At 43.4% G+C, this 19,625-nt stretch overlaps 2 protein-coding genes across 3 annotated transcripts; both read right to left on the bottom strand.

Moving 5' to 3' along the window:
• Window positions 1–834: 834 nt before the first annotated feature.
• LOC142408257 (histone H2A) lies at window positions 835–1,392 on the bottom strand. The gene has a single exon (XM_075498553.1). It carries the CDS (start codon window positions 1,347–1,349, stop codon window positions 960–962), a length of 390 nt encoding a protein of 129 aa, XP_075354668.1. The 5' UTR covers window positions 1,350–1,392; the 3' UTR covers window positions 835–959.
• A 5,440-nt stretch (window positions 1,393–6,832) lies between these two features.
• WBP11 (WW domain binding protein 11) lies at window positions 6,833–19,194 on the bottom strand. 2 transcript variants are annotated; one of them, XM_075498499.1, is made up of 12 exons: window positions 19,015–19,194; window positions 17,208–17,291; window positions 16,346–16,377; window positions 15,605–15,698; window positions 15,019–15,215; window positions 14,003–14,136; window positions 13,115–13,314; window positions 12,099–12,293; window positions 11,344–11,445; window positions 10,145–10,459; window positions 8,606–8,788; window positions 6,833–7,941 (listed from the first exon to the last, which is right to left on the bottom strand). In XM_075498499.1, the coding sequence occupies exons 2-12, from the start codon at window positions 17,269–17,271 to the stop codon at window positions 7,508–7,510; spliced, it is 1,950 nt and encodes a 649-aa protein (XP_075354614.1). In that variant the 5' UTR covers window positions 17,272–17,291; window positions 19,015–19,194; the 3' UTR covers window positions 6,833–7,507. The 2 variants fall into 2 exon arrangements, with proteins under 2 accessions (XP_075354614.1, XP_075354606.1); XM_075498491.1 differs by having other exon boundaries at window positions 17,208–17,324; window positions 19,015–19,193.
• Between the last annotated feature and the right edge of the window lie 431 nt (window positions 19,195–19,625).

Here is a 19,625-nt window from a genome sequence, read left to right as displayed (position 1 = left end):
TGCTGAAATGACTGGCTGCTAGGCAAGAGGGGGAAACTGTTCATCTGTGCTTTACCAAGACCACACTTACACAAATTAAAAACAAATGCGTTTTATTTTTCAGAGCACAGAGAATTAAAACAAGTATTCTGATATTTTTCATTATTGTCTGCAACCCTTTGTTTTGCCAGAGGCCTGTAACCTGTTCGTTACCGCTTGCTATTGTAACTGTCAGTGGTACTAAAATTCTGTACAATGTTACGATTCAAATAATTTATGTTTTCAAATAGATAATTATTAAAGTGTGTTTATGGAACTATAACCCCTGATTTTTTTGTTCCTGTTTCAACATCTTTACGGTAACGTTCAGCACTACGTATAAGGTAGAATCAAAACTGGCAACAGTCCTTTTTACCTCAAATTGCCTGTCTGGCGATGGCAAATTCCTCCCAAACCCATCCAGCTTTCAGGCAGCGAATGGGCACAGCGGCTCAAACAAAGCCACAAGAAAACGGCTTTAAAAATTAATACATCTGAAAGGCCTATTGCTATGAAAAAAAAAATGACACCACCTGTAGATCAAAAAGTTGTTTAGAGGGGAGCAAGGTTGTTTTTTAAAGACATCCGTGAGTTACCTCAATGTCACACAGGGCTGAGCTGACACAGGAGAGGCCTCCTGGGGCTGTGGGTTCCTTCTCGCAGTAACCTTCAACTTCGCGGCGTTCTCACCCCTACCGGAGTGAAGTGTTTCCTCTCACACGGGATAAGCCCCGTGGTAAGTATTTAGCAGCGATTAACATTGCTTCATAAAATCCAATGTTTAAAAAATGTAATTTATTATTCAACAACAAAGGTAACAAAAGTTTTGGGTTAGTTTTTTTTTTTTGCTAGGATCTACAGCTCCTTTTATGAGAAAGTGGGTGGCTCTAAAAAGAGCCTTTGGGTTACTTTTGAGGTGTGAATGCTCCTCAGGGTTTGCTTTACTTGCTCTTCGCCTTGTGGCTGTCAGTCTTCTTGGGCAGCAGCACGGCCTGGATGTTGGGCAGCACGCCGCCCTGCGCGATGGTCACCTTGCCCAGCAGCTTGTTGAGCTCCTCGTCGTTGCGGATGGCCAGCTGCAGGTGGCGGGGGATGATGCGCGTCTTCTTGTTGTCGCGGGCCGCGTTGCCCGCCAGCTCCAGGATCTCGGCCGTCAGGTACTCCAGCACGGCCGCCAGGTACACCGGGGCGCCGGCGCCCACCCGCTCCGCGTAGTTGCCCTTGCGCAGCAGCCGGTGCACGCGGCCCACGGGGAACTGCAGCCCGGCCCGCGACGAGCGCGACTTGGCCTTGGCCCGCGCCTTCCCGCCCTGCTTCCCGCGGCCCGACATCGCTCCCGACGCTCTTCCGCAGCCGCCGCCCCAACTGACGTGAAACACGCGTCGCTACGCCCCCCGCCCGGCCCCTTTTATAGCTTCCCCGCGCGCCCCGGCCCGCTTTCTCATTGGCTGTAGCACCCTCTCGCTCGCTCCGACCAATGGCGCTGCGGATCCAAATCCACCCAATGGGAGAGCAGGCGGCCGGCCCTCCCCGCCGAGCTGCCCCGCCCCCAGCAGCAGGGGGAGGAAGGGGGCGGGCTGGGCGCTCGCGGCGCAGCGGAGGGGCGGGGCGGGGCCCAGCCCCCCGGCTCCGGTGGTGGCTCGCCTCGGCCGAGCTTCCCAGCCGCCGCGGCCCCCGGGACGTGCTCCAGAAGACCGTCTCATAGGGAAACGTGTCCCCGCCTGCCTGAGGAGAGCAGAGGCGCGCAGCTGCCTCCCAGGAACAGGGGGAGCCTCTGCTAATGCCGACGCTGTCGTTTTAGAAACGCTCCTGTTTTTAGAAGCTCAGAAATGCTACTACAAGATCAATTTTTTAAAAATTATTATTATTACAAAATAGAAACGTTCTTTTCTCTAGGAACATTTGCAACCCAGCACTACTGCTAGGTGTAAAAACATGTAACAGAGGAAATTTCTCTGATGCTGGAGACAAATCACTCAAATATTACTTTAATCAAACTACCATGGTATTATTTGCAAGGCTATTCCACAGAGCATTAGAAGTCAGGTTGTGATGCTGTCCTGGTTTCGGCTGGGATAGAGTTAATTTTCTTTCTAGTAGCTGGTATAGTGCTGTGCTTTGGATTTTAGTATAAGAATAATATTGATAACACGCTGGTGTTTTGGCTGTCGCTAAGCAGTGTTTACATTGGTCAAGGATTCTTCCCCCCCTTCAGCTCCCCATGCTCTGCCAGGTGCCCAAGAAATGGGAGGGAACACAGCCAGGATAGTTGATCCAAACTGACCAAAGGGCTATTCCATACCATATGATGTCATGCCCAGTATATAAACTGGGGGGAGTTGGCCGGGGAGTAGCGATCATTGCTCAGGGACTGGCTGGGCGTCGGTTGGCGGGTGGTGAGCGGTTGTAATTTTTTTATGTGTATTTTCCTTTTTTCCCCTCCCTTGGGTTTTGTTCCTCTCTCTCTCTCTCATTGTTTTTTTCCCTCTCATTATAATTCATTATTATTATTACTATTATTTTGTTCCAATTATTAAACTGTTATTATCTCAACCCACGAGTTTTCTTAGTTTTGCTCTTTCGATTCTCTCCCCCATCCCACCGGGGGCGGGGGGGGGGGGGGGGGGGGGGGGGGGGAGTGAGCGAGCGGCTGCGTGGTGCTTGGCTGCCGGCTGGGGCTAAACCACAACAGATGCTTTTATGTTTCTAGAGAATATTTCACTGCACCGATAAGCTGAATTGAACTTCATCAAGTCCAGGCTTGTCTTACGGACAAAGAGATTCCCGTTCATTTTTGCTCCTTTGCTCTAGTTACCCAGGGTTTCTTTTTCTTCCACGCATTTCTAGCAAGGGCAGGCACTATCCTTGTCTAAACCAATGAAGGAACCTGCACCCTGGACTAGCCACATCCTTCTCCTATCCCAGTGTTGCACAGCTAGCTCTTCCTCCATTTTCCTCACAGCATGGGATTCTGCTCTCGTTTCCATAAATCCCAGTTCTGGGTGGTTTTTTGTTCCCATCCTCATTCCTTGATGCTTTTGTACTCTAACTTATGGTTCTTTGTAATTCTACCCAGTTCCTACGACATTGATACCATAAAATTACAGTGAAGCAAGTAGTGCGTGTGCCAGACGATGCTGCTTACCCTGGATACTAGCATTGTCATATTTCAGGGAAAGACAAAGACATGACTCCCACCAGGCCATCTATGATAACCTACCAAAAAAACCCAAACAACAACAAAAATAAAACCAAACCAACCAAAACCCCCAAAAGAACATATTTCATCTAAATTCTGCAAGTCAGAGAGCAAGAGAGAACTAACTGCATCCTTCTTTCCAGAAGGGTACAATAGTAGGAATTCTGATCCAAACTGTTCAGCGTATGCCAGTCATGACAGGATTACAAACAAGGCAAAATAAAAAGAACTTGATAGCACATGCAACGTACGGTCACAACTTGTTTGTGTTTGGGCAACCAAGACAAGCTCCCTGTTCTGAAGGTTCACTAACCTTTAGAAAACATCTTTCCTTAGCGGTGCAATTCAGTGGATTATGCCAAATTCACTAATCTCAGGAATCTTTCTATATTTCCATCTGTATGCCGTCACTAATCTTCACCGATTCATTGGGCAAGTCACATCACTTCTCTGTGCCTCAGTCCCTTCCCAGCCCCTTTTCTCCCCATGATCATTTCTTCTTCTGTGAACACTACTCAGAGCCACAGATGAAAAATGTGACCACAAGATGGAGGTAGTATTACAGAGAAGAATCCCAAGTATCTGTATGACCACAATACAAAGATGAGAACAAATTGGCCTGGGTTTATGTTACCAGTTGTCCAGAACTGGGAACATCTGTTCTGGAGCTGTAGAGAAGATGGCATTACAGGATTGTGTCCATGACCAGTGCCATCATAAGGTAAATAAATAATTGTTTCCACTGGCTGTGTTGAAATACAGACTGTTCTTCAATATGCCACAAGCTTTCTATTACGTTCTTTTCTCTCTTCTAACAAGACAATTTCTATTTAAATACTAAACATTGATTCAATTCTTCCTCAATAAACAAACAGTATGACATACACACATATATATATTTCACACACTTTCTTATTCAACCCCTTTTTGACTGGGTACTGAGACACAGTAGAGATACTGGGGAGGATTTTCCTGTTTTCTCTTGATAGAAGTATAAGCACAAAACCTTATGTAATTCGATGGATGTTCGGCCAAAGCAAATTCCATTGATCTGTTCTTTTTTAAGGATTCCACTCAATCGGAGTCATTACCAGAGGCCAAAGAGAACACATGAATAAAGGGGAAAAAAAAGTCATCTAGCTGATGCAAGTATCGTCGGTTTACCTATGAAATTGCTTTACAATCATTTCTGATGCTGGGGGAGAAAAGGTTGTCAGCAGTCCTCAAAGCTAGATTTCATGTTTCTGCCACAGACCATCCTTTGTGTGGCTGTTGAAGAACCTGAGTGCATGGATCAGAACATCCACAGATCCCACTGCTTTGATAAAAGCGACAGGAAGAACTTACATCTTTGTGCTCTTTCCACTTAGAACTGTGTTAAAGGCAAGGAATGAAAAAATCCCCCATATTAATTTAGCTGAAGACAAACCATAGTTCTGGTCCATCAGATGAAATATCAGCCCCAAGCACAGCCAGTTTCTACACACAGAGTCCCAGCCTCTGACCTCAGGTGTTTATCCAAAAACAAAACCACAGCAGGATGTGAGAAGCCTCCTGTATGAGAGCACAACAAGAGGCAGTAGGCACCCTGGCCTTGGACTCTTCCCAGAAAAAAAAAAAAAAAAAAAAAAGTGGGTCCTGGATGATTTGCATTGTCAAATCCAGCTCTTCCGTCTGGCCTCAAAGCCCATTCCAGGACTCTCTCCCCACCTCACCCCCACCTCTCTTCCCCACCCCCCTTCCCCCAAGACATCTTAGAGGTCTATCAGTTGTAGGAAACCACCTACCTGCTTTACAACCCCCCTTCACCCCAGGCAGGGCAAGGAAGTTACTTTTCTGATATTATGCACATTTCTTGTGCATGAAATTTACCTTTTTGTGCCCATTTAAACATCTAGCAAACATTTAGCAAATTCAGATCCTTTTGCCTCAGTCTGAAGAGGAATAGATACAGCAAGAGGCAAGTGTTCACTCTGTCCCAAGAAAAGGTGGCTCACCTATGTGAGAATATGGCCAAAGGAACACAAAATGATTAAAAAAAAAAAATCCAGACTTAAGTGGAGGAGCAGAATGAATCAAGCGACTCCTGCAGGTTACTAATGTAATCACAGCGCTGCCAGGAAGATTTTCTCGACCTTGAATAACCTTGAATGGGAGGGCAGTCCTCATCCCAGAACACAGTTCCTCTTCTCCTCAGGCTGCTTCCTGGGAAGGGGGGTCAATACTAAACCGAGGGTCAGAGGTACCACAATGATGCCCCTTCCCCCAAAAATCATCATTCACACATTTCACTTAAAGACAAAATGCATTTTTTAAAAGCTAAAGAGGATGTTCCATAAATATAACTAAAAAAAAAAAAAGATTTAAGATACTACTGACACAACTGCAATTAACTCCTGAATCAGGAAGAGAACTGTTGTACAAACCTATTTGTTTGTGTGCAGAATTCATGAAAACAGAATCAAAGTTTTCAAGTGTAAGTTTGGGTAAGCTAATAATTTTGTCTCCTTAAAACAGATTTAACCTCAAACCATTGAGTATTCAGCTAAGTCTGAGGCTTACAGCCAACTAAAGGTATTGTTCGAGATATCTACTAGCCTGGCAGCTTAACAAATTCTCTTTATTAAAAATCTAAAAACCCACAAGTCTGGATATATTCACCTAGAAACTGATATATTGTTAGAGGACTCGCTCTTAAAACCATGAAGACACTCACCACAAGCTCTTTAACAGGGACAATGAAGAGTTTTCTCAATCTCATTCATGCTGTACCATATTGCAACACTAACTCACACTTTTTTTTTTTTTTAACAGGATGAAGACACCTACATAAACAGCTGACTACTAGCATTAGGTCTTGTGCTCAAATTCAGCATTCCAGACAAAACATTTTTGAAATATTTATTATCTCTCTGAAGCAACAGCTCATTTGGGAGAGACTTATTGCCAACACAACTGATCCCACTGGTCTTAGAACTAATCTGTCTACAAGATCCCAGGAGATTTTGCAGTCTGTTTCAAATGAGAATAAAGATTTGTTTCTTGCATGTGGTAAGGGTTATCAGAATATTTGGCTCTGTCAGCATAGTGAATGAAGCTAAAGGAATACTTCCACCAAAACAAAAAAGAATTCTTTTTTAAGCTAGAAATGAGGAAGTTCTTTTTTAAAAATATCTGCATCTTAAAAGCACTAACTTCATAGAATTTGAAATCAGAGATTTTCCACAAGTAAAATTATCTGTCAAGCTCTTAGAATTAAAATTGTTTACCAATTTTTACTTAAGGTAGCCTGTCCAAGACACATCCAGTGGGTATTTGAGGCTTGATATGAAGTAAACCTTTCAATAAGAGTACACAAAAGAAATTGTTTTGTAATTATTAGTACTTCAGGACTTAAGTTTCTACTAGCTACCAACAAAGGCGGAAAGGGATGTTTAGGAACTTAAAAACAAGAATATAGCAGAACTTTAGCTAAAAAAAAAGGTATATATTATTTATAACGTAGCTATCGCTTTTCTTTTCTGAGGTTCAGAATGCCTCTATCTTCCCCCAAGGCCATCAAAGAATCTCCCCCCTTTCCATCTACATGCTAGTTTTAGACAGATCACAAGGAAACCAGTATTTTGATACACTGAACATTTATTGTCTTTCACAAGACAAAATGAAGTTTCCCCTGCCGATGAAAAGCCATCAAGATGACCGTAAAGGGGACAGGGTGCAAAAATCCAGTGTACAGTATACGCAACAAATTACCTCCCTGACTACCCTGGAAGAAAGATGATTGATCAATCTCACTGCAACTAAAAAACAGGATTATAAAATATTTACAGAAAAGAACAGTACAGAAAATAAAAACTGGACAACCATATGTGTATGAAATGCTAACACTTTTCTGGCTCCTTAAAAACCTGTTCCACTACCCTCACCAGAGCATTCAGGATGTGCAAGGATTCAGGCAGAGCACAGTCACCCACCACTCCCACACCCCCCCTCCCCAGAGTACCATTATCTCCCTCCAAGAAAGGGGGATGACTCGAGGAAAGCAGCATCGCCTTCTTGACTGTAACTTCCTTCCACCAAGTGGACATGCTAGCTCTGAAAGGAGGTCTCCAGCCACATCTCATCTGCAGCAGTCTCTATTCAGAGCATACTGGCAAGTTAACCTGTGGGTAGGGAACTATTCCCTGTCATGCAAGCCCTTTCATTGCTTGCAGGAGGACCTTTCCTTCTCCCTCTGCAGTGGTCTGATCTGTGTTGAGGGGCAGGAAAGCTAACTAGGACTATGACAGGTCACAGGAGACCTTCCATTTCTTTCATGAAGGCTTCATACACATCATCCTTTGTCTGTACAGAGATAGGGGCAGATGATCCAGCCTTAGGGGCAGCTTTGGTTAATGGGAGAGCAGGCTCATCATCCTGTTTTCTCTGGGAGGCAGCAGAAGCCCCTTTATTCTCCCGGCGCACTCGCAAGGCAGTGGGCACAAAGCGAGTGATCTCTGCCTTGGGGTTAGTGATCTGCGGCTTGGCACTGATAGTGGCCGTAGCTTTCTTCTCAATGGTGGCCGCACTGGTGTCATCCGCCTTGGGGCGCTGAATCAAGCTGGGTGGGGCACTCAGTACCCCAGGATTCGGAATGGGAGCTGGTGGGAAGAGCCCAGGTGGGGCAGGTCCTAATGGAGGCACCAGAGGTGGCCGTAACATGCCTGGGCGAGGAGGAGGGATACCTGTAAGAAGAAGAGAAAGCATAAGCTCACTCCACACCTGGGAGTCTTAAAATCTTTGGTCAAAAAAGTGCACAGGCTCAGAAAGCCAAGAAGGAAAAACAGTACAAAAAACCCAACAAGATGCAGTAGCACTGGCTTTACCAAAAAAAAAAAAAAAGGTGTTTTCAACCCTGCACCAAATGCTGGGTTGAAAATGAAAATGCTGCTGCTCCTCAGACTTTGAAAGCTACAGGAGCCTGTGTATTGCTCCCTTTCAAATTTTAAAGTTATAATCTGAAAATAAAGTTTCTTGATGATCCATCCCACTGGAACTTCAGAGTAATCAGAAATGTCTGAGCAGGCTGAAAAAATAAATATCCCTATCTCCAACTCATTAAGTGGAACACCATTATAGCACCCAGGGGTTATTCAAAAACAGTCCAGCAGAAGTTTAAATTCTGAAATTCCCTTTTTGAGGGCAGATTTCCTGCTACGAAACTACACACAGCAGTATTGGAATTACTTGTTGTTATTACATAGAAAAAGATACAGCACAATGCAGCCACACAGACAGGAACAAAGGCAAACTGGTAACCACTTAAACTTCCTGGCTTGGTCACCACAGCAAAAACCAGGAAAATAAAGCAGGGAGAGACTTGGCGCTGAAGCAAACAGAACACCTTACCTGGTGGGGCAGGAGGGGGCAGACGAGGAGGGGGCCCACGTGGAGGAGGACCTGGGGGCAGACCTGGTGGGGGGCCTGGGGGAGGGCCAGGTGGTCGCCCAGGTGGAGGGCCCGGTGGTAGAAGTCGAGGTAAAGGCCCACGCAATCCTGGTAAGCCAGGAGGTCTCAGGAACGGAGGAGCTCCTGAAAGCATGCATACAAAAAAGAGAAACTCAGTTTATGGTGGGGGGAACCACCACCAAAAAAACAACTAGCCCAACAGCTAATACTGAAGATCTTCAACACTTGAAAGCTATTCTAACACTAGCCAGCAGCCAGACTAAATAGATCCTTTAAAAATCTCAAAAAAAGGCAGCCAGTTGTAGAGTTAAAGTTTCTTCATAATAGTCAACTATAAGTAGCTTCTCCCACTTGGTAGAAGGGCTCCTCCCCATGTAATGAAGCAATAGCTGAGAACAACTACTGAGCTGAGGCTGTCCAAATTTAAAACAGCTAAAAGTAAAAGAACTTTTAATTCTGGCATTTGATTGCCCTTCTGACCTGAAAAGAAGTAGTTTTGCTCTATTGAAAGCAACTGTTTTGAGGTTCCCCTGCTAGGACGTATCAGAAATGGAACAGTGAGGAAGACATTGGAAAGAGAACTTTGCCTGCCTGACACGCCCCACCCCCCAAAAATCATGTTGTTAATATGTCCATATAGAATAAAATACATTAAAATTATAGTATATAGTGCTCCTCACTATAGTCTAAATTATTGATCTTTGCAATTTAAGTACAAGAACAAGCAACAGATTAATACACTTTTTTAAATTACAAAACAACCTGTTACTGTTATCCAGTTCAGCTATACAGCAACCCTCTCAACTTACAGAAAATAAACTACTGTCTTTCTCCAGATCAAAGAAACTCAAGTATTTGCCCTCCAAAAAAAATCATAGACCACAAAAAAAAAACTGGTACTGACTGGCCTCATTGCTAATAGTCTCTAGGCAGTCCAATACTGATATGAATTCAAATTTAGTACTTATTTCATCTGAGGATAGTTTTATCTTCCCTAACAAGACTGAAACACATTTATGTGGTAGAACAGCAGAAGTCTTCACACTGTTGCTTTTATTAAAAAAATACACCAAAACCTTTAACTAGGTAGTGGCTCCCAAACCCCTTTAATCATGCCTCACTCAGGGTAGAGTGTGGGGGGAACAACATAAGAAAAAAAACACTGGAGAGGCACATGGCACCAGGCCTTGTTCTTCATACTCCAACACTGGCTCCACTGCTGCCTGTCCGTGTTAGGGCTAACAAATGAGCCAATGCCCATCAGGATGACTACAGCCACAGGAGCCTGATGTCTCAAAAGCACGGTACAGCAACAATAGACTGACCACAGACGAGATCACACAGGTCTCAGCAATTACCACAGTGGGCTCCTGTACCTCATCTGCAACACATTCTACAGCTTCAAAACTCCCAAACTTATACACTGTCTGTAGTACCGAGAGCCCGCATTCTTCAAATCCTAGTAAATCAAGTGTTCACCTGGTGGAGGGCCAGGAGGAAGGCCGGTGGGTGGTCCTGGGGGCCTCAGTGGAGGGGCCGGAGGTGGTCCTAATGGAGGTGGCCCAGGCATAGGAGGTGCCTGTATCTGAGTTGGAGGAACAGGCTGTGGAGGCGGTTGCTGCTGTTGCGTCTGGGAGGTTGCAGTAGATGACCCAGACTCTGCGAGAGCTTCCTCACTGAGTTGTTGCTGCTGTTGTTGCTGTGATGTCTCTTCAGACTCTGAGTCCTCTTCCTCCTCCTCCTCTTCTTCTGAATATTCTTCCACTTCTCTCCCTTCTTCTGGAATTTCCTGACCTAAAAATGGAGACATAAAAACCAGTCCACAGGTAATATGTTTGTGAACATCACAAAGAAACTTAAGCACACAAAACAAAATAAAAAAGAAAGATAAACTTCACTTCAAAGGCAAGAAAACTGACCACATTTAAATATTAAACAAACAAACACCCCACACACACAGTTCTAGATAGCTCTGTCACCAAGAACTATGTGTTCCTGTGGGAGCTGAAACCCAAACTGCAGCTATTTGATCTACGGCTTGTGGGGGTGGAAGGTGTGCACAAGGAGGGAAGAAGGAACATGGAACAACTTCCTATGATCATTTGAACAATTCAAAAAAGAAGGCAGGGGGGGCACGGGGGAGAAACTGTTTTTTAATGAAAATAGAACAAATTTTATTTGGACCTCAGAATAAACATAATCCCCATGTCCAAGAAACTCCAGAGCCTCTAAAAGACACTGGGATGTCTTTCTAAAACAAACAAACAAAAAATCTTCACTCTATGGGTTAACTTGTTTCTACAAAAGGATATTTTTAGGGAGTATTAATCCTTACAGGTTACAGGCTGAGCCCATAGACAATCTCACCTTTTCTTTTTCACGAAGAGGTTCATATTTCGTTTGAGCAATTGTTTAAGAGTTAAGCAAGATAAAACTTAGAAGAAAAAATCCCAGTACATCAAAAAAACCCCGCAAAACACACACATTACTAGACTAAAAATAATTTAAAACAAAACCAAACACCTAACCACACCTTATACTCTTAGCAGACCTTACATTATGACAGTAAAATATTTACTCTATAAAATAAAAACTGTGCAAACAAAGTAAGCTTACCAGAGAAACCTTAATTGGAAGTCTAACAGCATATCTCCACTTAATATATCCATCTCACTCACCTGCCATTCGTAACATCATGGCCTGGAGTGGAGTCAGTTCTTTCATGTTCTTTTTCTTTTTTCGTGATTTCCCAGGCATGTCTGCAAACCGTACACTATGACCTGGGGAAAGCAAAGCATGGGCAAGGGTGGCAGGAGGTGGGAAGAAAGTCTATCTGATTTTTATTATTTAAGTCTTCTACCAGGTATGGATAATGTATCGTTCTATAATAATGATGCTCCTTACATAAGAGTTAACATTGGTGTTACTGATTACCTGAAGTTTTGCCAACCTAGTATCTTCTATCAATTGGTCTCCCTCAGGCAATCAAGAAAAAAATATTATTCAAAAGCATTAGTAGTATGAAATTTAGTTGTCTTAGAAGTATTGTACAAGTCACTGAAGAGTGAGTATATTTTACACTGAGGCTTAATTTTTGTAGGGTACCCTGCCAATTCAATAATTCAGGTGAAAAATGGCTTGTGACCTTACTCATTTAACTCAGCTGTTAGTTTTCTTAACAGCTATGTTAACTTAGTCATCTTAGGTCCATCTGAAAAGATGCTTCACTTCTAGATAGTTTCCTTCTGATCCGTTTACTAATAAAAATTCTTCAGCTGGAATTCAGGTGAATTAGAACAGTTAGCTGGCTAAACAAATTACTTCCCCCCCGCCCCGCCGTCTACCCCCAGTCAGGAAAACAGACACAAACTCTGTTAAGTAGTGCTTTTGTTTTGAAAAAAATCAAACCCCAGTCTGTAACTTCCCATCATACCTGATTTCTTTTCTTCGCCACCTTCCCTCTCCTTGTCATTATCACGATGCAGGAAGTCCTCACCTTCACTGTCCGCATCTGACCTATCACTGTCACTATCATCACTACTCTCATCATGCTTGTCTTGATCCATATCCTCAGGATAACCTTCATCTTCACTGGTACTGGACATATCATCATCATGCCCTCGCTGTCCTGCAGGAAGCAAAGTATTAGGAAATGCATAGACTCCAAATACGCTGGTGTGAAAGACAGTATTTTGTATGTCTATAGTTAGAAAAATCCCCCTAGCAACAGCATGGACATATTGTCAACCCTTTACTGTTTAGCACATATTCTTAAAGAATACTTCGGAAAGTTTATTTGTAAGATTTCCTATTAACCAGCTCGTTAATTTGCACAGCAAACAAGTGAAGGCAACTTCTATCTGCAACTCATTAGTTCATTTCTATTCAGCAACTGCCCACCATTGAAATACTTCGATGTTTTCTGGTACGTAGTAAAGCTGATCTACCCATTCACAAAAGTTTCTAGGGATGATACAGTAACTGTGTGGAAAGGAGGACCTAGGTTCCCCTAGCAAATGCATACCCAGGGTCAGTTGGGGTTTTTGTTGTTGTTTTGGTTTGGGGTTTTTTGGTTTTTACCGAAAAAGGAAGACTTCTCTGAGAATGGTTGGGGTTTTTTAAGGGATAATATGTACAATGTTTCAGAACTGTTAAGACTACATGGGAAAATATCCAATCTGTGAAACCTAATAAAAAATAAATATCTGAAAGTTATAATTGGAAGTTTCAACATTTAAAAACATAGCTGATAATGAAATTGCAGATATTATGAAATATACCAGAATCACCTCAGAGGTGCAATCACTTAAGAAGAGTCCTTCAAGTAGTATTAACACCATATTGCCCTGAAAATACCTTGCCTGTGGCACACAATGTTCACGGCAGTACAATCCACAGCAAAACAGAGAGGTCAAGGAAAACCCCAGACAGTAATAGGAAAGTCCTTACCTGCTTCAGAACTGTAAGAAATCTCCTCTTCTCGCCTTCGAGGAGCCATGTCCAAGGTGAAACCCACTTTACGGCCATACATCTGCAGGACCTGCGGTGGAGGTGGCCCTGGAGGAGGTCCAGGGGGCTTCCTGCCTGGAGGTAAACGTGGAACACCGAGCCCAGGAGGAGGAAGTACAGAAATGGACCGAACTGGTGGTCTGGAAATAAGAAAGGAAACGAGAAATGTAGGAACACAAACAAATGAAAGCAAACATGCATTAATACAATACTTTAGCCTTCTCTCATCATTGCTTACAGAGCTTCTAAAAAGAAATATGAACATTTATAAAGTATAGGTTCGTCCCAAGGAGTTTACAACCTCATACAAAGACATGATTGCTGAAGATCAGACAAAAGTAAGCTTCTCAGAAGGCAAGTGAGGGAAGACCCAAAAAAAAAGCAAGGATTGAATACCACAGAAGCAGAATGAAGTAACCACAAAGTTGGTGAAAACAGAAGGCTATTCAGAAAGAAAGAACTAGTACTAGAACAAGAAACCTGATAAACGAGTAAGCTAGGAGCTTAAACTGGATATACTAGCAAGACAAAAGAACACATATATGGCAATTTAAGGGGCATTTATGATCAAAGTGGCAGGGCTTCAAGTTTACTGATATGCAGTAAGACAATGCTAGAAGACACAGAGTATTACTTGAAGCAATTTAAACAAAAATCTGTAACAGTAGGGAAAGATTAAAGGGCTTTGGTTAAAGGAAAGTACAATCCACTTGCACAGAATTCCTGATTTCTGCTAGTCAATATTACCTCTTCCTCTAACCCTAGCTCCTCCCCAGTAATAAGAGTGCTCCTATTTTAATTCCCCTCCAAGTTTCTTTTTCTGCTTACCCATAGGCTGATGTCTTCTTGAGGATAGAAGGTGGTTGGGCCCCTGGAAGGGGAATGTCCTGTATGAGGATGTTGGAGGGAGCATGTGGCATATCTGGTAAGGGGATACTTTCCACTTCAACATGCTGAGCATTCTGGGGAAAAAAAGAAAAAAAAAAAAGAGATAATGGGTTACTCCCACAGAAGCTACTGAACAACCGCATGACCTTTCAGAGTACAGAACACACGGGACCTGACATCAGTTGCCAAAGGCATCTGTTCTTAGGGCATGTTATCTTGCAGCAGTCCGTGAAAGACATTTGGGAAAAAGTCAACAGTAAAAGCTTTTAACACAAAACAAAGCACACGCAATACACCCATGAAAAGCTTTAGTCAAAATCCAGTCAAAATCCAGTCAGGTTTCCATCTCCCTTTAGACCTTCAGTCCCCAAAGGGAAGAGGCTGCAGACAAGTACACCTGTATTTTCTGAGTATTCAGAAAGCACAAATCACAGGCTGCTGCACATTCCAAAGAAAGAAAAAAAGAAAAAAAAAAAAGAAAAATCTTACAGATGCTTGCACTTGGGCAACATTATGTTCTTCAATACGGTAGGGAAGAATGTCAAAGAAAGCTCTTTAAAGGAATACCAAAGGATTGTCATTATTTCCAGCAACAGATTTAGCAGAAGTTCACAGAAATATCAACTGCACACTCACAGGCTCACTCTCTCTTTGATATAGAAAACAAATTCTGATATTGTTGATTTGCAACATAAATTTCTCTTTCCCCTATAATTTCTTGTTGAATGGAATCAATATATCAGAGATAAATACAGACTTGACAACCCCCATGCTGTCCTCACTGAAATGCTGTAACCAGAGATACTATGCCAATTAATGTAAGTACTTAATATGGGCCACATGGAATATATACTGGTCTCTTATAAAGCTCCCTTCCTTTGTAACTGTCACGCCTAACGAGCAGACAAATACTATACACTACCACAGTTACGAGCCTGAAATATAATAAGCATTACCTTGACAGCATCAAAATACTGGCTGAGTTGTGATCTCTTCTGCTCATACTCCACTTCCAATTTGCGCAGTTCTTTATAGATGTCAGGATTCTCCTTCTCATAGAGCCGCAAGATGCGCTCAAAAGTCTCACGGAGTTTTTTGCGTTTGTCCTTTAGCACTTTTTCATTAAGTTGTGGCTGCTGTACTGGGTTGAACTCTAATCCAAGACAGCAAAAAGCAACCCAAAAATTCGTAAGTTACTGCACAACTATGATGAATGAAACAACTCCAAAGCAAACAACTTCCAATCCCTATTTTCAGGAAGTCTTCAGCCTTATGGCAATCCCCTCCTTCAACTCTAAGTTACTATCATACACACTACCCTTTTTTTTTTTTTTTAAGTTAGCCATCTTCTTGAAAAAAAGTCATCTTTGATAGCACCACATCATCTCAAACCATAATCAATCCCCAATTATTCACAGAATCTCCCCTTCTAACAGGAAAGGAAAAAGGTTACTGTACTTTAGTCTCCCAGTCATCCCTTAAAATTGTTATGTGTCTACATAAACCACTTCCTAAGTTCAACACCTGGTACCTCTAACTCACCCATCTCATCCAATTTTTCCATGTCCCGGATAATCTGCTTTGGATCTTTCATCTTCAGTACAGCTGCTCGTACCATCATTCGTTGCTTTTTGTTCTAATAAAATCAGAGATCAAGCAGATGAGAAAAGTGTCACAGCAGAAAGACAGAAAATTTGTACCAAATACTCCCCTCTCAATATTCCCAGTCTGCAGAAGAAAACGCGCCTCAAAATGCCCTGCAAATATTAACCATGGCACAAATCAGCAGCACAGGCAACTAAAACATCTCAGAATTTTAATTCCACTATCTTGCTATTTACAAATGCTTCTGTAATTCATTCACTCCAATTAAGACACATACAGTCAGCAAGATAACCAACTGACAAAACATATACAGTTAAAAGACACTAAAAAGTATGTGAGTCTTGGGTGGTTTATTTGTTGTTTGGTTTGGGGGGGGGGGTGGGGGGTGGGGGGGGGTGTAATTCCCAAGTATTACTTCAATACTGTTTAATAATGTTTCGAAAAGTGTGTAATCATCACAAGTTAAAAAATAGTCCATGATGAGATATGGTTACTCAAAACAAGATTTCTGTCTATGTTTTCTTAGAACTACTTGTTTGGACACTATTTTCCAAAGTCAATCTTAGGATATCAACCAAAACATCTGTAGTCTATGCATCGGCCACGGCCCATTACAACCACAAACATGATACATAGTACAGAGAATGCCAAGTAAACATTTCTGATCTCTTTACTTACTTTCTTTAGCTCCCTTTTCCGAGCTTCCTTCCCTAGAGAGGAGGGGGAAAGAGAAAATAACAACTTGAAAGAGACAACCAAATCCATTAAGAACCTTTCCTTCACCAGGATTAGTGCTGTTTCTCAACAGTTCACTCATTTTACAGAGACTAACTTTTAAACTCATCTTCCCAGTGAGAGAGAAATACAGCATGAAATAAATTTCTATTTCACATGTGTTATACAGAAAGGAAAGGCGATAAAGCAGTCTTCGTGTCTCCAGAAGCATGGGTGTTTCTATACAGAAAAGAACAGGCAGCAAAAGATATAGTGATGTGTGCAGTCATGAAAGGATTGTTGCCCAGAAGCTGAAATAGAGCCAACAACAGACAATGCACTTTAAAAATGTGTAGGCTTTGAACACACATCTGAAATAAAGCATATTCACCATGGAAGTCTGGATTTTCTTTATCGGCTTAGCATTGATAACATCTGGCATGTTATCAAAAGGAAAAACACGGTTAGATGACTCCCTCACCTAACCAGACCACTTGCAAAATTTGATGTGTTCCTCAAATTCTAGCCTCCCATTAACAATGTCCCAAGCAGCAGCCTGCAGTTTAGCCAACAGCCAAGTAAGAAATCCTCTGAAAACTGGTAACTACAGTAAAAACTAAGAGGTAAATACTGCAGAGAAGCAACAGCATGCAAGAAAGCAGCCTTCTCTGGAAGTTTTTACACCAGCCAAAACTCAGATAATATTTTTCAAGTTAGGGAAACTTAGTTCTGATTCACAAGTGAGGATCTTATCTTCAGAGAAAGCTTTCTATCTGCTTCCCTAGGACCCCCCATTCCCATCTGCTTCGCTTTTATGGATACTTACGGGCCTGATCCGTGGGATTCATAAACTTCCCACTCTTGGTGGATGATGTAGATCTCCGCCCCATTTTGACTTTTTTCCTTCCGCCTCAAAAAAAAAAAATTAAAAAGAGGGAGAGACCTGGAAAAGATGACATGGTTTCAGGTCCTATGCAGCAGTAGCTTGAGTATGCTTATTTCTCCTCTCCGTATCAGCAGGTTGCTCCCTCAAAAACCTCAAATACTTGTGTGGTCCTCAAACACTGTTACAAGCTCAGATACTCACATCAAAATCACCCTACTTTAACTAAGTACTACTATTTAATTAAGTAACTACTTACTACTGCTTTACTAAGTACCTACTTTAATCAACCAGATTGTTATTTGCTCCAAGACTCAAACCAAGAAGCTTCTTGCTTATACTATGGAGTGCACAAGGGAGGGAGAAACACATTCTGTTTTGCTAACAGCATATCAGAGTCCTTCTAGCTTTTCCATCTACTCTCATAAAAGCTCTTCAATTTTCACCTTTCCATTCCTATTTCAAATGTTTCCCACAAACTTCCTCCTTTCCTCAGACTTTTAAGCTGTCCTTGATTTCTCTCCCCAGCACCCACTTTATCCACCAGCAAGTGTTCTGCACACACATCCACATCTTCTTCTTCTGCTCCCTATAGACCACTGCCTTTATGCTCTCTACCTCCACCAGTATTATTTCAAGCTGTGTTATGATGGCCAGAGAAAAAAAGGTTATTCTGGAAAGAATTATTTCCTGTCTTTCGACATTTCTTCAACTTACAGATGACTACATAAGTGTCCAAACTACAGCCAGGGATGTTGCCTCTCTCACAGCTCTAATCTCCCCCCACCTCCACCCCTACTTCCCTGCCAAAACACCACCAAAAAAAAAAAACAAACAAAAAACCAAAGAAAAACACCAAACCCAGAAACCACAACACACAACAGATTCCACCCCAAAATCTAAAACACCCTCTAAAATTTGGGAGTTGACAGGATGCAGCTTTCTAGTCACCATACTGCATCCAAACAGACCATGACCAAACTGAAAGTATTAACAAGTTCAGTCCAAAGTTCTCTGCTGCCTCACTGCAATCGCCATGCACATCCTTCTTCCCTAATTACAGAAGATACCACTTTCAAACCACTAAATAATGTGCCTCCCCTTGCCCCTAAAAAGAAATTTAAGCACAGTGCCTCATTTAGTGCTTCAAGGCCTCACAGAAGGCGTTCCTAGCAAGCTCCAAGAACTGACCACATTCAATGCATTGACCAGTAAAAATCTACAGACCTCTGCTCATGGCCCATACTACCAGGTTATGCTCGCAGTCGACCTGCTGTTTGCAAGAGCAACCCATGATTTCTGATCACCGATAACGTACTTCCTACTTATAAGATTACACTGGGGTTTTTTTTGCAAGACGCTATCATTTCTTTAGGCGGGAAGCTCACCGAACAGAGGTAGGAATTACACCTGCACCCTGTATTTCCCAGATTTCTAACATTTAAAGGGTAAAGGGAAAGAGAATGAACTTCTGAAACCTCGATCTCAAATACTTTTAGGGTACAAAAGCAAAGAGCTTCAATGCAACGAGTTAACAGCGATGGGGGAATAAAAACAACCACTAAATTTATGATTTTTTTTGGCAACTAGAGAACGAGGCAGAAAGTCTCCCATGAGGCACACGAAAGCCTCCCCTCCTCCCCCAACGGAGGGAGGAAGAGAAGGCGGTAGCGCAAACCGCCGCCGCCTTCTCGCTTTCCTTCTTCTCCTCCCAGCCCAGCCCAGCCCCGTCCCGTCCCGCTCCTCTCACCCCTCCGCCCGGCCGGGGCGGGGCGGCCCGGCTCCCTCCCGCTGTAGCGGCCTCTATAACCCCCGCGCTCCTTGCCGCTGCGGCCCCACCGCCATCTTGAACCGGGACCGAGTGGCGCGCCGCCGTAAAGCACGACTGCCGCGCCGCGCGGAACCGCGCTCCGGAAGTGAGGACTCTAGCGCGCCAGCCTCAACTCTATGATTCCGCTGCTCTTTCCCCCCCCCACGCGGAGGCTCCTCTATGGCTGGGCCGGCGGGCCGGTGGAGCGGGAGGCGGGGAGGGGGCGTGGCTTGAGGCGCCGCGCTCCCATTGGGGATCACGTGAGCGGCGTGGGCCGTGGGGCGCGGCCGTTACCTCTGTCCGCTCAGGCGGCGGAGCGGGGGCGGGGGCGGGGGCGGGGGCGGGCGGATCTTTCTAGGCACCGCCGGCCTCTGGGGCGGGAGAAGCCACAGTTACGGAGGGGTATGGGGCGCCTTTGGAGTGGGGGAGTGCTACGCCGGTATGGCCGGTGCTGGAAGTATGCTGGGACAGAAGGGAAGCCCTGTGAACGTGGTTGATGTAAGGGCCATAGAGGCCTTATGAAACAAGGCACTTTTGGCATGAACAACGCA

This window comes from Mycteria americana, chromosome 1, assembly GCF_035582795.1.
Source record: "Mycteria americana isolate JAX WOST 10 ecotype Jacksonville Zoo and Gardens chromosome 1, USCA_MyAme_1.0, whole genome shotgun sequence".
NCBI classification, from domain to species: domain Eukaryota; kingdom Metazoa; phylum Chordata; class Aves; order Ciconiiformes; family Ciconiidae; genus Mycteria; species Mycteria americana.
This window is presented reverse-complemented; position numbering and strand designations above follow the sequence as displayed.

Excerpts from the sequence above, each read along its gene's own strand:
- LOC142408257 (XM_075498553.1), bottom strand. The coding sequence starts at position 1,349 with ATGTCGGGCCGCGGGAAGCAGGGCGGGAAGGCGCGGGCCAAGGCCAAG.
- WBP11 (XM_075498499.1), bottom strand. The coding sequence starts at position 17,271 with ATGGGGCGGAGATCTACATCATCCACCAAGAGTGGGAAGTTTATGAAT. Across the intron at positions 15,216-15,604 it reads GGAAAAATTGGATGAGATGG|AGTTCAACCCAGTACAGCAG; the intron begins GTGAGTTAGAGG and ends GTCTTGGATTAG. Across the intron at positions 11,446-12,098 it reads TGGCGAAGAAAAGAAATCAG|GTCATAGTGTACGGTTTGCA; the intron begins GTATGATGGGAA and ends TGCTTTCCCCAG.